Consider the following 14,632-nt stretch of genomic DNA (forward strand, 5'->3'; position numbering starts at 1 on the left):
GTGTACGAGGTGTATGTGGAGATAGGTAGAGAGAGGTATAGTCGGTATAGCCTTTGCGCGACGATTTGTGGGGGGCCGGGCTGGTTGGGGATCTCAACCACGTGGCTGCCTCGGCCTTGTTTCGGCTCAAGTCCGAAGCCACTCCCCACTCTCCCCCACGCCATTGCCGCAATCTCAGATCTACACGCACGTTCTATTCGGTATACCTATAGCAAAGCTACCACATCATACCCGCCGCCGCAGCCTGACTCTCCCGCTCAAGGCGCTCCATCTTCTCCCCCATGACCCTCATCTTATCCCTCTCCCCGGCGAGTTCCACCTCCATCTCGCCCTGTTTAATAATCGCTTCCGCCAGCAGCCCCTCCGCCTTCTCCCTCAGTCTGACCTCCTCGGCCGCACCATCGATAGCCCCTTGGATCCGACTAGCAGCACTGCTCTCTCCGCAATCCGCCTGTCCCTTCTCGAGCTGGTAAGCACCGTGTTCGGCCGTCAGACGCTCATTCTCCAGGAGAAGAGCATCGCACCTCGCATCCGTCCGACCCGCGTAGTCGACCAGTACCTCCATGCCGGCGTTGGCGGTGACCATCATGGAGGTGTTGGCCTTGTCGAGGCGGAGAGCCTTCTCGTGATAGGACGCGACGATTTGGATGAGCGAATCGACCATAGCCTTGGTCTTGGCCGGACCAAGGTTATCGCACCGGAAATCGACGAGTCCAGATGTGACGGTCTCCAGATCCAGGAGGGGAGGGATATCTTCAGCGGAGGAGTGAAGGGGATCGATACGGAAGTTGAGGGAAAGGACATCCGAGCTGTTTCGACCATGCTGGTATTTCTCGAGCACCGAGCCAGAAAGGTAATCGGCCTGCTTGATTAGCTGGTTCCATGTTGCCCTTTATAACATTGCTTACCAGAGATCCCGGCTCCAGCACGCTGCTCCAATCTGGATCCTCGAGCGCGGCCGACTTTTGCTCACGCCTGGACCGCTTCCTGATCTGCTGGGGTGCTTCGGGATCCGAGGAGAGCGGGTCGTCAATGATCAGCTGAGGTGTCAGCGATCGATGCGGGATCATACTCACGCGACGGGATCGTCTTTTGCCAGCAGCAATTGACCGCGATACAGGAGCAGGTGAGTCGGAAGAGGTAACTGACTGCTCTCTCCGGCTACGGTCCTGGCGCGAGACCAAGTCGTGCAGGACCTGATCGAGCGCAGCGTCAACATCCCGGCCAGGAAGGAGGTTTGCCATCGTCTGCTTTAAGATCTTAGAATCAGCCGGTGTCTAAAGCAGTACTTACCTCACTAGGTATCAAGAGAACGTCCTCGTAGCCCTCGGCCCTAAAGACCGCGCGCCCTTCATCGTCCCGCGTGAATACTCCCTCTGCCATGTGGCAGGGCCGTTTCCCGCCTCCCCGGTGGCCATACCGGCAGGTGAAGCAGTTCTTTGCCACATAATCACCATTCTCACCTCGCACGATGCGGTCAATGATGGCCAGGTTCTTGTGACAAAGCAATTGTGGGTGTCTATAGATCAGCACGATGTCATCATCTCCTTGTGCTCTTGAACCCTGAGATCGAGACTCACGCGAACGCGTGGGTTGGCCACTCTACCTGCTTGAACCTCAAACGGAAATCCTCCTCCGTCTTGCGGAATGCCAAAGCCAATGGAGGTAGCAGCTCGAGGAGATTGAAATGCCGTTCGAGGTTGGCGGGGTGCATCATTGGGTTTTTGGCGTAGTAGGCGTTCGTGGGGGCTTTGCGATTCGGGAAGTGCACCGCCTCCGCCTCCCGTATTGCCTGGTTGCTGGGATGGTATTGGTGATTCGCCGGGAGGTCGGCAAGTGTGAGAGTGGGCGTCAAGAGGGGGAAAGGATCGGCCATGATGGACGCGGTGTGGCTTGTAGCTACTCGAGTGTGATAGGAAGTGTTGCTATGGGCGGATGAGGTGTTCATGGAGGATGTAGCTGATGTGATGAGCTGATAGACCTCTCGTCGTACGACCTCAGAATGCGCCATCAGCCTAATCAGCCATCAGGAGGTGAGGCCAAACGCGTCGCCTTCTTGTCCTCGACACACAAGTCGCGTCCATCCCTACCCCATCTCAATCCCTCGATCCGACCCAATCTTATCAGTTATCAGGGCTTGATCGATGAAGCACACAGCTGTGCAGGGATTGAATAGTAGCGCTTGGACGGAGTGATGAGCATTACCGGACCAGCGGTAAATGAAGGACGTCGGAGGACAGTCGAGCAAGGGAGGCGCGCGTGTCGGTCGAATTGAGCATATGACTACGCCTCTTCTCAGCCATCATCGGTCTGGGAGCGTCCTACGGGCCAGATCAGCAGCCCTGAACGCCAGGTTGAGTGAATGTAGATAGACGAGACTCATGGAGAAATGGGAGATGAATCGATGAGCACAGGCGACCCTCTTCCAGTCTGCTGAGACATGAGACAGGTCGCCGGTCGGCCGGTCACCCCCGCATCAATTCGTTTCCGAGCGAGTCCACGGTAGTGCATCCTCATTTCTGCGCGTATCACTACGCTATTACACCAGTGGAAGGGTGTGATAGAGTCGGCAGGACATAGATGAAATCAACTCTGATATATGACCAGATAGCTTTTGACACGCTACGCGCACGTGTTGGACCCGCTCCATAGGTGTGCCTCTTCCCAATTTCCCCATGTCTCCTCCCTCTGCTCCTCCCTCTCTCCAGATGATGTCCCCTCCACCCGCTGGTTCGCCACTCATTCCATCCCATCGATTTTCATCTTATTAGCCGAAGACTGGTCGTCCGCCTCGATAGGATCCGCCGCCAATTTGACCCTCTCCCCCCGGATCGATCCGAGCGCGAGACCCAAATCTGCCTCGAGTGACGTGTGCGACGCATGTGAGGCCCCGAGGTCCGAAGCGAGGACGAGCAGTAGCTGCTTGATGGTGTCGACATTGCGGATAGCGGAAGAAGAGGCCAAAGACGCTCGTGCGGATTCGGCGGCAAGATCGTTGATTTGGGTTTCCACGCGGTCAACCGCTGAGACCGCCAGGTCCGTGGCACAACGCTGGGCGATCTTGGTATCCCCCAGCTGCTTGTGGAGGAGAGCGATCTCGCCTCTGGCACTTGAGAGTTGGGAGGAGAGGTCGATGATACGATTGTCCCTCTGAATTTGGGCGGCAGCGAGCTCGGCAAGTCGACCCCGTATGTCGTCCCGCTCGTTGATGGCGGATGCCGCAGCCTCCTTGTCCCTCTTGTGGTCATCTTGGGCGGTAGCAAGCTGGAACTGGATACAGTCGCTGAGGTTTCTCGCCTGCTCGAGCTGATTGTGAAGGTCAGCGCTGGTGGCAGCTAGCTCCGCCGTAGCAGTCTGGGCCGCCTGCCCCTAGCTGATCAGCTTGGCATTGCGCTGTCTCTCATCCTCCAGCTGAGCCTTGAGACCGTGAATGACAGCGAGAAGTCGACCGAAGGACGTAGCGAGATGGCTGAAGATTTGGTTGATACGACCGATACCGGTGCTGAGGTCGAGCGCGGTTTTGGCCCATACGAACACCTTTTCGAATTGTCTTCTAGGTCCGGGACCGAGATTGTCGTCTTCCGCAAACCACTTGGCGACCGTGTCGAATGCCTCCTTGTGCAGTGGGTGGTCGGCTGAGATGTCGAGCTCGACTGGGGAGACGACGAGCGGGGAGGTTGGGATGAAGGGTACCGCAAATCCGAGGAGGAAGCTGGGGTGAAGATCACCAGCAAATGACACCTCTCTATCAGCCTGTACTCTACACAATCAGGCTAATGCGAGCTGCGAGAAACATACCTGAACTCCAGTCTCAAGCTCATCCGGATCTGCATCGATGAGCCTTGGAAGCTTTGCTTTGTCCTTGTCGAGCTCGTCATCGGCCTGAAGTCAGTTAGCGATACGAGTATAGTAGCACTTGTAATTACGTTTCTCTTGAGCGGGACGCCCACGGTCCGCCAGTCCTCCTCCTCTCGAAACAACGACTCTAGGTCCGATTCGCGTCCGCCGAACACGTCTCCATCTTCTTCCGCCTCGAATTCTGGGAGACCGCAAAGCCCGCCCGTCTGACCTCCGCCTCCTCCTTCCGCCAAGTCCCCACTGTCATCTCCTGCTTCTCCACTGACCGCATCTTGATCCTCCGCATCCGACATATTCCAGGGTTCCTCCCATTCTACTTCACGGGCGGATAGAGACTGACAGCTGGGCGATGACGAAGGCGGACCCGGGCTGGTGCCTGGAGGATCGCTTGCCCTGGGTCTAGCCGTCCGTATGAGTTCGATCTGGGACCTGACCGCCGTGGTCTCCGACGCGTCGCTTTCGTAATCGTACTCTGAGCCGCTGTGAGAGGACCTGTGTACCCGTGCGACGGCGTCGGAGGCGAGACTCGCGGGGAGGCCTTGTCTTGATGTTAGTGGGTCGAATGAGCTTCCTTTTGCTCATTGTGGCTGACCGAGATTTTGCGGCCGCGCCGACGCCGAGGACGAAGGTTCCGCGGGATACGAGGAGAATCTATACAGTGTGAGAGGTGACACGCGCTGGAGTGAGCGTTGCGGAAGGGATGGACGGTGAGAAAGATAAGAGGAGGAAGGAGAAGTCTCCGGAGCAAATCGGGTCGGCACCGCGTCGGGCGTGGGCAGAAATTGCACGTCCCTCATAGTCTCAGCGCTCGGACCTCGCAGGATTGATGGCGTCCATACCGGGCACGCACTGACTGATCTTGTCGAGCACATCAACTTGTCGCGGCTATGGATGCTGGGGTCTCCTGCATGCTGAGTGGTGGGACTTGCAATTATAACCGAGATGGGGCCGGCCAAGCGATGATTCCATCCGCGCAGGTCGACCAGATTGTGAGCTATAACGCACACCGAGACGATCGGCATGTATCGTCTAGAGAGTGCCCCCCGTACTCTGAGCTATACGTCTTCAGACACGCTATAGTAAGGTAAAGAGTGAGCTGAGCTCGCCCGAGCACGCACGGGATCAGCATTCCTCGACCTCGCAGCTTGATGTGGCGGTGAGGCAGAAGCAGTACTTTATGCCGAAGGCTGATCTGGCCGCTCACCATGACCAGCAAGGACGTGCACACTCAGTCTCCCGGTAGCTGAGCAGCCTGACGATGGCCCCGACAATGATGGGTTTGCATGTAGATTTCCCTGAAAGATCCTGAATACAGCATGTACTCTGTGCGCCGCTTCACCTATATATCCCGACTCCGTCCCTGTACCCCCTGCTGTCCTCGTACGGACAAAGTGTGCTGCTTCCCAGACACCCCGTACCCCGAGCCATCGCCTTCCTCCACTCCTTCACGATAAACCGCTGTTGAGCCGACCGATGATTTCAACGAAATTCCGAGCGAGGGCGACCATATCGGAGGAGAAGGTGGACCAGATAGCTACCTTGTCCTTGATTTGCGAGGTGAGGTTTTGGATGGTGTCTTTGGCCTGCTCGAGTGCTGCCGAGGTTGCAGCACTCGCTTCGCGCTCGGTGGTCAGGGCGGATTGGGAGGTCTCGAGTTCTGCGCCGAGGGAGCCGATCCGGTCGTTGGCGTCCGAGAGCTGTGCGGAGAGTGTGCCGGTCTTGGTCTCGAACTCCTTTCGGGCCTTGGCGAGATGGCTGTACAGAGCAGTGCTACGGTCCCGGTGGAACCGGTCCCGCTCCGCAATGGCATCTTCTTTTGCCTTCTTCCCTCTCTCCATCTCCTGCTTCACTGCCGCCTTCGCCTCTTGTAGCGCTCGCTCCGCCTCTTCGCTCGCAGACTGGAGTTCCTGCTCCGTATCCCTCTTGATCTCTTGCTGCTTCTGATCGGCCTCGCGCCTGACCGCCTGCAGCTGCCGCTCCGCCTCCTCCTTGGCTTTCCCGGTCGCAAACCGGGCAGCTTCCCGCTCCTTCGCCGCTGTCGCCTTCATCTCGACCAGCTCCAGCTGAAGATGATACCGAGCCGAGGCGTGATCGGCGTTCTGGGCTTCGGCGTCCGTGACATGCTTCTGAGCCATCTCGTGCCGAACGGCGTGTTCCTCTTCTACCGAAGCTAGGTAGCCGAGGAGCTGCGCCATCTGCGCCTGCGTGTCGTTGATGCAGGCGATGATGGAGGGGAGGGCGCGGTGCGAATCGGCCATTGTAAAAAAGGGCTGGAGCCGACCGATCATTTCGGGCTCGAAGAGGTAGGGAGGGATGGATTTCTTCATGAGATCGAGTGTTTCGTCATCCGGCATGGACGGGGGCGGTGGCGCCACTGAAGCCAGGTTGAAAGCAGCGAAGTGCATGGGGGATTGTGGCGCAGATGGCGTGGCGATGGCGGCCTGGTATTGGGTGAAAAGGAGTTCGTCAAGCGTGACCTAGGAATCAACGGGTGTTCGCCGAAGTGGTAAAGTACCGCTAGACATACCTGGATTCCGCCTCCGAGGGCAACTTCTCGTCCGTCCGCAACCTTCCGCTGTTTGACAGCGCGGTCGACACTGGAATGGGCCTGACGGTCAGCGCGAGTCATGTGCGAGAATGTGGGGGACGTACGCTTCTCTTCTTGGAGTTGGGCGTCTTCCTTCCTCCCTCCTCTCCTGCGCCCTCCTGACCGCCAGCGGTCATCGCTCTTCCTTGATCCCCAGCATCCTTGTCCCCACTACCGCCTCCGCCCTTTGCAAGGTCCCCACTACTGCCCTGCTCCTGCCCATCATCCTCGCTGACACCGCTACCACTCCGCCCTTGCGTGATGCCGCTTCCTTCCTTCCAACTTTCCGCCGTATTGGCCGTGCTGTTGATCGACGATGCAGACATGGCTTGGTCGGTTTTGGGGCCAGAGGCGAAGGAGGAAGGAAGGGAAGGAAGGGAGGGAAGGGAGGGAAGGGAAAGCGAAGTCGCTGGGAGAGGTGGATCGCCAAGGCTGGGGGTTCCGGCTGTGAAAGCGACCGGCGCTTTCGGCACCTTGAGCACCAAGTCATCCTTAGAGATCCCATAATCGGGCTCCGCCGCGTAGCTACCGATAGGCTTCCTGGGGCGTGACGATGTTCGCATTTCTGATGAGGGCGGGACCGTCGCTGAGAGTGTGATAGGAGAGGAAGTGGTGCGATCAGCGAGAAGGAGGCCGAGGATGTATGCGGAGCTGATGGGTTGAGGAGGTTGATCCGAGGTCGGTGAGAGCATCAAGGGAGGTAAGAGAGAGAAAGATGAGAGGAGGAAGGAAAAGTCTAGCACCGAAATCAGTCTGATCCGCATTCGGGCCGGGGTCCACACACACACGCGTGGCGTTTTGAGCTTTGACCTCGAGGCGACCTCGAGGCAGTCAGTCCTGCTCAGTACGCCTCTCCACAGACAGCTTGCGCCTCGCTTGCTGAACCACTCTTTGGCGAGATCGCAGCGCGTGTCTGCGCGGCGGACGACCATACATCGAGATGGACGAGGTGCGACTTGCACTCGAGCCAAGGATAGGCAGGCATTTTCCGCCGAATTGGTCAAAGATAACTTGGCCATGCTAGCTTTTAGTAAAGATTGAGCGCGCTTGGCAGCGCGATGTCGACCCATGGAGCATGACTGCAGGTCCATCAGCGATGACTAGGAGATGCGAGGGTGACGTAGGGTAGATGAAGCAGATTCGCAGAACAGAATCTTGCGAAGAAAGTTTGCCTGAGGGCCTGAGATGGCGCGCACGGGTCTCAGCATCCCTCACACTTTACGACTGGTCCGCCATATGGCCGCGTCCAGCTTCACAGCAGAGGCCTGAGGCTTGCTTTTGGACCATTGTACGGCTATAGCCACTGGCCGTTCGATTACATGATAGCTCTATGCATCTAAAAGTATTATAAAGATTACTCAAACAGTGGATTCTGCCCAGAATCGGACCGCAGACTCAAGCGCCAACACACATGCCCCGCTCGAGACTCGCAGGCGTACACGCGTAGCCAGGCCAGCGCTGGTCAAAGGGCACCTTGGTAGTGTTGAGATTGTGGTATTTCGGTTTGACGTTCCATCGCCAGACATCCTGAAGGGCAGATCCATGTCGAACGAGCTATCCAGTCAGCCGCCACTCTAGCTGATTGAGAGATACACGTACTTTCTGTTCTCCCCATTGCTTTCCCTACGATCGTCAGCTGAGCTCCAATGAACCTCATAAGCAACTTACGTAGATGCACATTCCGGAGGGTACGTCCCAGCCATTCTGACCCATAGGTACGGTAAGTACGGGATATCCAGCAGCGGCGGGAACGCTCGAGCAGCTGGAAGAACCACCTCCACCGCCGACGTTGGGAACTAACAGCCTACCGTCAGTAATGCTCGTGCAGGAACTTACCCGTCAAGCTCGATAACCGTGCCATTCTCCATGGTATGGATCAGTCCACCCTCAATGGCGTTCCGAGCTCGAGATCGCCTCCATTCCAAGGCGTACCAATACCCAGTGTCGAGTGTGCCATTGGTAGCTGCTGCGTCGTCAAAGTAGTTTTGACCCGTGATCTTGTTGAACCAGTAGGTGCTGTTACCGAGTGCTCCGGTCGTGGCGTTGTTGCGCCGGTTCCAGTCGGCCACGTCGGCGAGGGTCGACATGTTGTTACGCTCATCTCCCTCTGCTGGTCAGTTGGTATTGACGAGGCGGCCTAGCCGAAGTGAAAAGACGTACCGGGGAATGTAGCCTCTGCGAGCCAAGCAGCATAGCCCGCAGCGAGGTCGACAAGGAGGGCTCGGTTAGATGAGACGTTCGCGGGTGTACCTACAGCATCTCCCCAGCCGTACGCGTTTTGAATCTGGCAGTCAGCATAGACCGACGCGTATAGGGAGGTACTTATCTCGTAGATGTGAGGAATGGGGGTGGTGATATTGATGATGGTCGCTCCAGCATCTTTGATCTCTTGAATTCTCTTCATGAACATGTCGAATTGCCCGGGAGAGCGTACACCGCCGGTAGTTGCCCAGTAGGGGAACCAGGGGAGCTATCGTCAGCTATGAAGATTGCGCAAACTCACTCCGTAGACAGCGGTCTTGAGGATATCGTTGTTGGATACAGCCGCAGCGTAGCCTTCGGGAGGCGAGATCTGTCCTAGGGTCTGGTTGTCCCTGGGATCGATACTGACTCTCAGCGTCTATCCCCACCGCAGACAAAAGGAGCTCACCCATAGATGGCATCGAGAAGATACGCAGCGTCCTGGACGGTCCGACCATGTGTCCCGACCGAGTCGCGGTAGAAGGAGCCAGGGATAACGCCAGATCGGGAGGTGAGTCCCACAGTCGGCTTGATACCGACCACCCCGATATGTCCGGAGGGGTGCATGACGGACCCGTGAGTCTCGGTACCGATAGCAACCATGATCTGATTGGTCTTGACGGCGATGGCTGAGCCCGTGGAGCTTCCGGCGGTAGACTAGGCATCAGATCTTAGCCCTGCCAAGGACACGACTAGGTAGGCGTAGTTTAATGCTTACCTGAGTGAGGTTGTACGGGTTGCGAGACTGCCCGCCTCTCTGACTGTAGCCCTCGCTAAAGTCGATGGTTGCTCGGTGATCAGCGTTCTCGGCCTGTTATCAGCTCGATCGTCTGAAAGATTTACCAAGTTGGAGTGGCCGACGATGACACATCCTGCAGCGCGAGCCTTCTGGATGACGAAGGCTTCTCGGGGATAGTACTGGCCGTCGAGCGCGACGCCGCCTTCCGAGCTGGACACTTTGTCTTGGGTACTGAACATCAGCCATATTTCAGTTGAAAGGCGGGAACGTACTAGATGTTGTCCTTCGTCAGAATGGGGATACCGTGCACTAGCTGGTCAGCCATGATCCTCCAGCAACATGCAGGACTGTGACTTACTAGGCCCGCGGTACTTTCCAGCAGCTCGTTCTCCGTCGAGCGCAGCGGCAATACTCAGAGCGTCGGGGTTGAGCTCTAAAACGGAGTGCAGATAGCTGGAGTCAGCCTTTTCCGTTGGGCTAGACTTACTCGTTGGTCTGGGCGATCCGGTCAAGGTAGCACTGAGTGAGTTGGGCGGAGGTCAAAGAGCCCTCGCCGAACCAGACTTGCACCTGGTCGATTGTTGCGTCTTCAATTCGGTGTCCCTGGCAAAGAGGCTGAATCGTCAGCACAGTCTGAACCAGTGCTCACCATGGGGAAGACCTCGTCCGCGGCATTGTCCAGGTATCTCGCCGCTAGATGATGTGTCGCAGGGAACACAGGAGAGGCGCTGGCTCTCAGGCCGAGGCCGGAGATGAGGAGGAGGACGACTTTCAACATCTCGAAAGTTCCACAAGTCGAGGGAGAGGGCTGAGCAGACATTTCGAGGACAGAGGCTTTATACGACTTCCAGTCTTCGGCCAATCGGCGCCCGACAGTTTATCCATGCCCGGGAGAGGGCGGAGGCTGGCGGAGGAGCCTATCAAGAGCTCTTGCACTCGTCCTCTGCCTCGGGGTCTGTTGGCCTCGGATAAATGACGCCTCGGCAAGATAACGGAGGGGGAAGCCGAAGCGCCGAAGCAGGGCTCATGGCGGTCCTGGCGATCACTCGGGATTGCGGAGAATTTCGCCTCGAATTGAGTGAGCTGCTTTAGTGGTGCGATAAGAGTTAAGGGAAGACTACTGGATGACTCAAGGAAGTGTCGAGAGAGATAAGAAGAGCTCTTGGCGGCAACCTATACGCATGCGGCATGTCGACCGGAAAGACTCATTCCTCGAGACCCGCTCTATAGCCCTGCCCGAAGCTCGAAGTCCGAAACCCGACGTCTGAGCTTCTCAAAGCTGCGTCGAGTCCGATCGCTTGACCTTTAAGCTCGATGCCTGTATCTTCTTGCGCATCTGGGCGATAAGACACGGGCAAAGCCTAGCATATGGATGTACGCCACAAAGACAATGATGGTCCGCCGTCTCCCGGATGGTTCAACTCTTTAGTCCGTCGGCCATCTCCTCGAGGTCCTGTCCCTTCCGTACCACCCGGACCAGCTAAGCCGGGGCAGGAATCCGCAGCACTGAAGGAAATGAGCGGCAAGGCACGCCCAGCGTACCGACGCTGAATATCCGCCAGTACGACGTGAGGCCAGCAGCCACGGGCCGGGGTCCGAACACGGGAGGCGCTCCACTTGCTGAGACGTCTGATTCTGCGGTGTAGAAGCAAGTGCGGCCGCTACGAGGCTCTGCTGATCAGAGCGAGGTCTGAAAGGTGAAGGTACCCCGAATGACCGAGTTTTACTGTGCATGACTGGAGGATGAGATCGATGAGAGAGCGCAAATTGAACCTTTTGACTCACGCCGATAGCCGATGTTGCCATATGGCGAAAATTAGTCTTATCGCTCGGGGAGCCCACCCCTGCCGAAGGCCCGGATGATGATGACCCTACCAGGCTGATCGATTTGGCGTATCGCGAGGAGGACGAGTTGTGGAGCAAAGTGGATAGCATCGTGCGCGCAGGTAATGCCAGGAGATGGGCGGCGGTGCGGAGGATAGTGCGCTATCCAGCCGGTCCACCGCCGGGTTCGGCGATGTCGGTGATCTTCACGGCGGTCGCAAATTCGATACGGATCTTGGATATCGAAGTGTCCGAAAAACACGATGAAGAAGTCCCACCCCTTCATCGACCAACTTTCGATACTCTACTCGTCGATTTCGGACTCATCAACCTACCAGTCCTCACATACGTGATCCTGCCGTACAGGACGGTCGGTCCGCCCAAGCTCCGCGCATATCTCTTGACCTAGCACCGGAGGTAGAGTCGCTCGACGTCTTCATTGATGACACTTTCGGGCCGGAGCCAGAGCCAGTCTGGCCAGAACCCTCTCACCGGGTGCAACCAAGCTTCGCCATCTGCGCCTGGGCAGCTTGGACGACGAGGGTTTCTCCGAGGATTCCGCAGAAGGTAATTCCCACCCCTCCATCGACGCCTTCATCTCGGTCTTGGATCGCAGTAGCCACCTGGAGCTATTCTCGATTTTATGTTTCCCCTCAACAGGGTGCAATGTGGATCGCCTGATGTTCGCTATCGGTAGGGCTGCCCCCCTTGACCTCTGCTGGCTGCAGATGGGGTTCCAACGATTCCAGTCGTCCTGTACCAAGGCGACGACCGGTGGTGTGACAAGAACTGTGACGCCGTATAACCACTTTACCTATATGCCAGTGTTGTCCATTTTGGGTTGGTTCGCAAGATGGCTCGGCGAGCTTACGGGTTGAGACTAAACCCAGGACTAGCCATTACTCGAGTTATCGTCCTTCTAATGCTTACTACCACCGACCTGTCCCCTCCGTTCGCTGGGGCATCATACTCTCTTTCTGCCTGAAAGCCGCATATAGGGAAGCTCGAGTGACAGCGATAAGACCACACTAGTGCATATGCATGCTCTTTCTGTTTTACCCCCAGGTCGTTCCCCATATGATATCTCCTCCCCTTTTGCCGCCTACGCCGAATCCACCCACTCGATCGACCCGGCAATCGCCACTGTCGAAGGCAGCTTTCCGGGTGAGGGCGAAAGAATGGTATACTTCTTCCGCTGCGTATCAATCGCCGTACTAGTCATCAGCACCCGTTTCCCACTTCTGAAGCCCATCACTCACATGACAATGAACCCTAATACCTCCCTCCATCCAATCTCCTCCTTGTACGGCACCTCGTCTTCATCTTCCTCATCTTCCCCCTCTCCTTGCTCCCCCTCATCTCCACCCTCGCCCTCCCCGCCACCCTCCGCTCCCTCTTCCTTCACGCATTCCACCTTGACCGCCTCCTCCACCTCCTCCTTGACCTTTCTCTTCCGTTCCGCCCCCGTCCAATCCCCCTTATTGATAGCCACCACCGCCAACACCGTATTCAATAACCTGACCACATGCGCCGGACCCGCCGGATCCACCCTGCTCAATTTCGTCCGGCTCAACGTCCTCGCCGAACCCAACGGCAATGCGCTGGTCGGCGCAGCATTCTCCTCGCCCACGCGCAGAATCGTGAGCGTTTCCCAGCCGATCTGGAACGAGTAGGGCGAGAGCGAGTGGTCGGGATGCACCATCTTGCCGAGGAGGATATCGATCTCTTTGGGCAGGGCGGGCTCGCCGTAAAAGTAGGATCGGATGATCTGGGTGTGTTCCGTCTCGCGCAGGGGCTCGTCCCTGTCGACGACGCCGGAGGACTTGGGGAGGCGGATGATGTTGAGCGCGGGAAGGAGGCGGGAGAGGTCGATCGAGAGTTTTTCGTTGCCTATCACGAGGAGTGTTTCGACTGGAATGTCAGCTTGTTGCTGCACGAAATTCAGCTAGCTCACTCTCGAATGCCTCGGCGGCGTGGAGGACGAGCGAGTATCGTGACTTTGGCTCAGTCTTTCGTGTTCCGAGTGTAGGAACGGCGAAAGCGGACGAGGTGTCCATGATCAGACCGCTGGCCATAGCTGTCGTCAGCTCGATGCCAAACCAGAACGTACCATTCGGATCCTTATCGCATCGCTCCTTCCACCGCCCCGCCATCTCATCCACCACCTTCATCCACAGATCCATACCCTTTGTACTCGGCTCGACGTGGCCATACCACCATCCCATCGTACTGACGTCTCCTGACAGCGTGTTGGCCGCAACAGAGCCGGGTGGGGAGCCGAGGGGGTGCGCGAGGTGATGCGTGGGGATAGGGTGAACGGGGGTCGAGAGTGACAATGAGCCTGGAATGAGGTTTGAAGGCTGATCATTAGCTTCATCCCCTGCAGTACGAGGTGGCGTACGCTTGAAGGGTCTAGACCGATAACGCCGGGACTCCAGCCCATTCCGCTTCCCAGAGCCATATTGACCAGGTTTTTCACGACTGTCGTCTTGCCGCTGTTTGGAGGGCCGAGGACCATGACTCTTGGACCGCGAGTCACAGGCGCGTCGTAGGCCGGTGCGTCCGAACCTGCGATATGCCGCCGAGCGAGGATACGCTGCCTTTCCAGCGCCAGGTGGAGAGAAACGAGAGCGGGCTGACTGGTTGTTGTTGACGAGTACTGCGAGCCGGGGAGTGCGGATACTATCGCGTCAGTCGCAGTTCCCAGCGGTCAGGAGGATACAAGTCACCTTCGAGCCTGCCACCACTAGGGCCGTACAGCGCGGACTTGAGATATCGGTGTAGTGGATACCATGTCGACCGTGGGATTTCGGACGAATTGATGTAGATTGGATCGGCGGTATGGACCTGATGAAGGTGGAGTCAGTAAAGTGATGAGCAGAGGTACAGCGCAACAGGCGGAACAGGGAGCCATGGCACCGAGTTGGTGTCATTGCAGCTTGTCTAGGGAAAAGGATGTTTGGACGGGTGAGATGGCTGGACACCATGGCACAATCATTATAGCATTCTGGAAAGAAGCAGTAAAGCTATCCCAGGAGAGCAAGGACCGAGCAAAGTAGTATATACGAGATCGGAAGATGAAGAGGAAGCATGTCAGCATTGTCCCTTTCGTTGTGGGAGCCGGGAAACTCACATATGACGCCTAGGTTTCTTTCAACTCCAGTAGACCAGCCTCTTTGCCATATTGCACAACTCCCATTACTAGAGACCATGACTCACTCTTACTGCGATGTTCTCATCCGCTTCCAGCTCAAAGCGCCACTCCGACCCCGGCTCGAGCTCGATAAACTCGTTTGACGGTCCCGCCGCTTGTCCTTCCTCATTGTTCATTTTTCCTCGGTCAGACAACGATGGAAAATAAAGGGTGTCAGCAAACGGTAAGG

At 57.1% G+C, this 14,632-nt stretch overlaps 5 protein-coding genes across 5 annotated transcripts; all 5 read right to left on the minus strand.

The window, feature by feature from the left end:
• Positions 1–217: 217 nt before the first annotated feature.
• On the minus strand, positions 218–1,876 carry MKK02DRAFT_32196 (uncharacterized protein; the record flags this gene model as incomplete). Its single annotated transcript, XM_053088468.1, has 5 exons — positions 218–862; positions 909–1,040; positions 1,077–1,259; positions 1,294–1,519; positions 1,581–1,876. 5 exons carry the CDS (start codon positions 1,874–1,876, stop codon positions 218–220), a joined length of 1,482 nt encoding a protein of 493 aa, XP_052947097.1.
• Positions 1,877–2,739: 863 nt separating this feature from the next.
• Positions 2,740–4,151, minus strand: MKK02DRAFT_43244 (uncharacterized protein; the record flags this gene model as incomplete). The annotated part of the gene is made up of 4 exons (XM_053092338.1): positions 2,740–3,369; positions 3,436–3,741; positions 3,799–3,882; positions 3,951–4,151. 4 exons carry the CDS (start codon positions 4,149–4,151, stop codon positions 2,740–2,742), a joined length of 1,221 nt encoding a protein of 406 aa, XP_052947098.1.
• Positions 4,152–5,303: 1,152 nt separating this feature from the next.
• MKK02DRAFT_43245 (uncharacterized protein) lies at positions 5,304–7,008 on the minus strand (the record flags this gene model as incomplete). The annotated part of the gene is made up of 3 exons (XM_053092339.1): positions 5,304–6,335; positions 6,386–6,466; positions 6,511–7,008. 3 exons carry the CDS (start codon positions 7,006–7,008, stop codon positions 5,304–5,306), a joined length of 1,611 nt encoding a protein of 536 aa, XP_052947099.1.
• An 832-nt stretch (positions 7,009–7,840) lies between these two features.
• Positions 7,841–10,245, minus strand: MKK02DRAFT_43246 (amidase signature enzyme; the record flags this gene model as incomplete). Its single annotated transcript, XM_053092340.1, has 13 exons — positions 7,841–7,999; positions 8,045–8,068; positions 8,114–8,249; positions 8,282–8,552; positions 8,606–8,915; positions 8,949–9,051; positions 9,096–9,343; positions 9,405–9,497; positions 9,530–9,656; positions 9,698–9,734; positions 9,784–9,878; positions 9,913–10,040; positions 10,075–10,245. 13 exons carry the CDS (start codon positions 10,243–10,245, stop codon positions 7,841–7,843), a joined length of 1,902 nt encoding a protein of 633 aa, XP_052947100.1.
• Positions 10,246–12,351: 2,106 nt separating this feature from the next.
• Positions 12,352–14,579, minus strand: MKK02DRAFT_36349 (Pre-mRNA cleavage complex II protein Clp1-domain-containing protein; the record flags this gene model as incomplete). Its single annotated transcript, XM_053089405.1, has 7 exons — positions 12,352–12,463; positions 12,509–13,160; positions 13,204–13,326; positions 13,360–13,609; positions 13,651–13,931; positions 13,979–14,096; positions 14,469–14,579. 7 exons carry the CDS (start codon positions 14,577–14,579, stop codon positions 12,352–12,354), a joined length of 1,647 nt encoding a protein of 548 aa, XP_052947101.1.
• Positions 14,580–14,632: the final 53 nt, after the last annotated feature.

This window comes from Dioszegia hungarica (genome assembly GCF_025882075.1).
Source record: "Dioszegia hungarica strain PDD-24b-2 chromosome Unknown MKK02contig_7, whole genome shotgun sequence".
NCBI classification, from domain to species: domain Eukaryota; kingdom Fungi; phylum Basidiomycota; class Tremellomycetes; order Tremellales; family Bulleribasidiaceae; genus Dioszegia; species Dioszegia hungarica.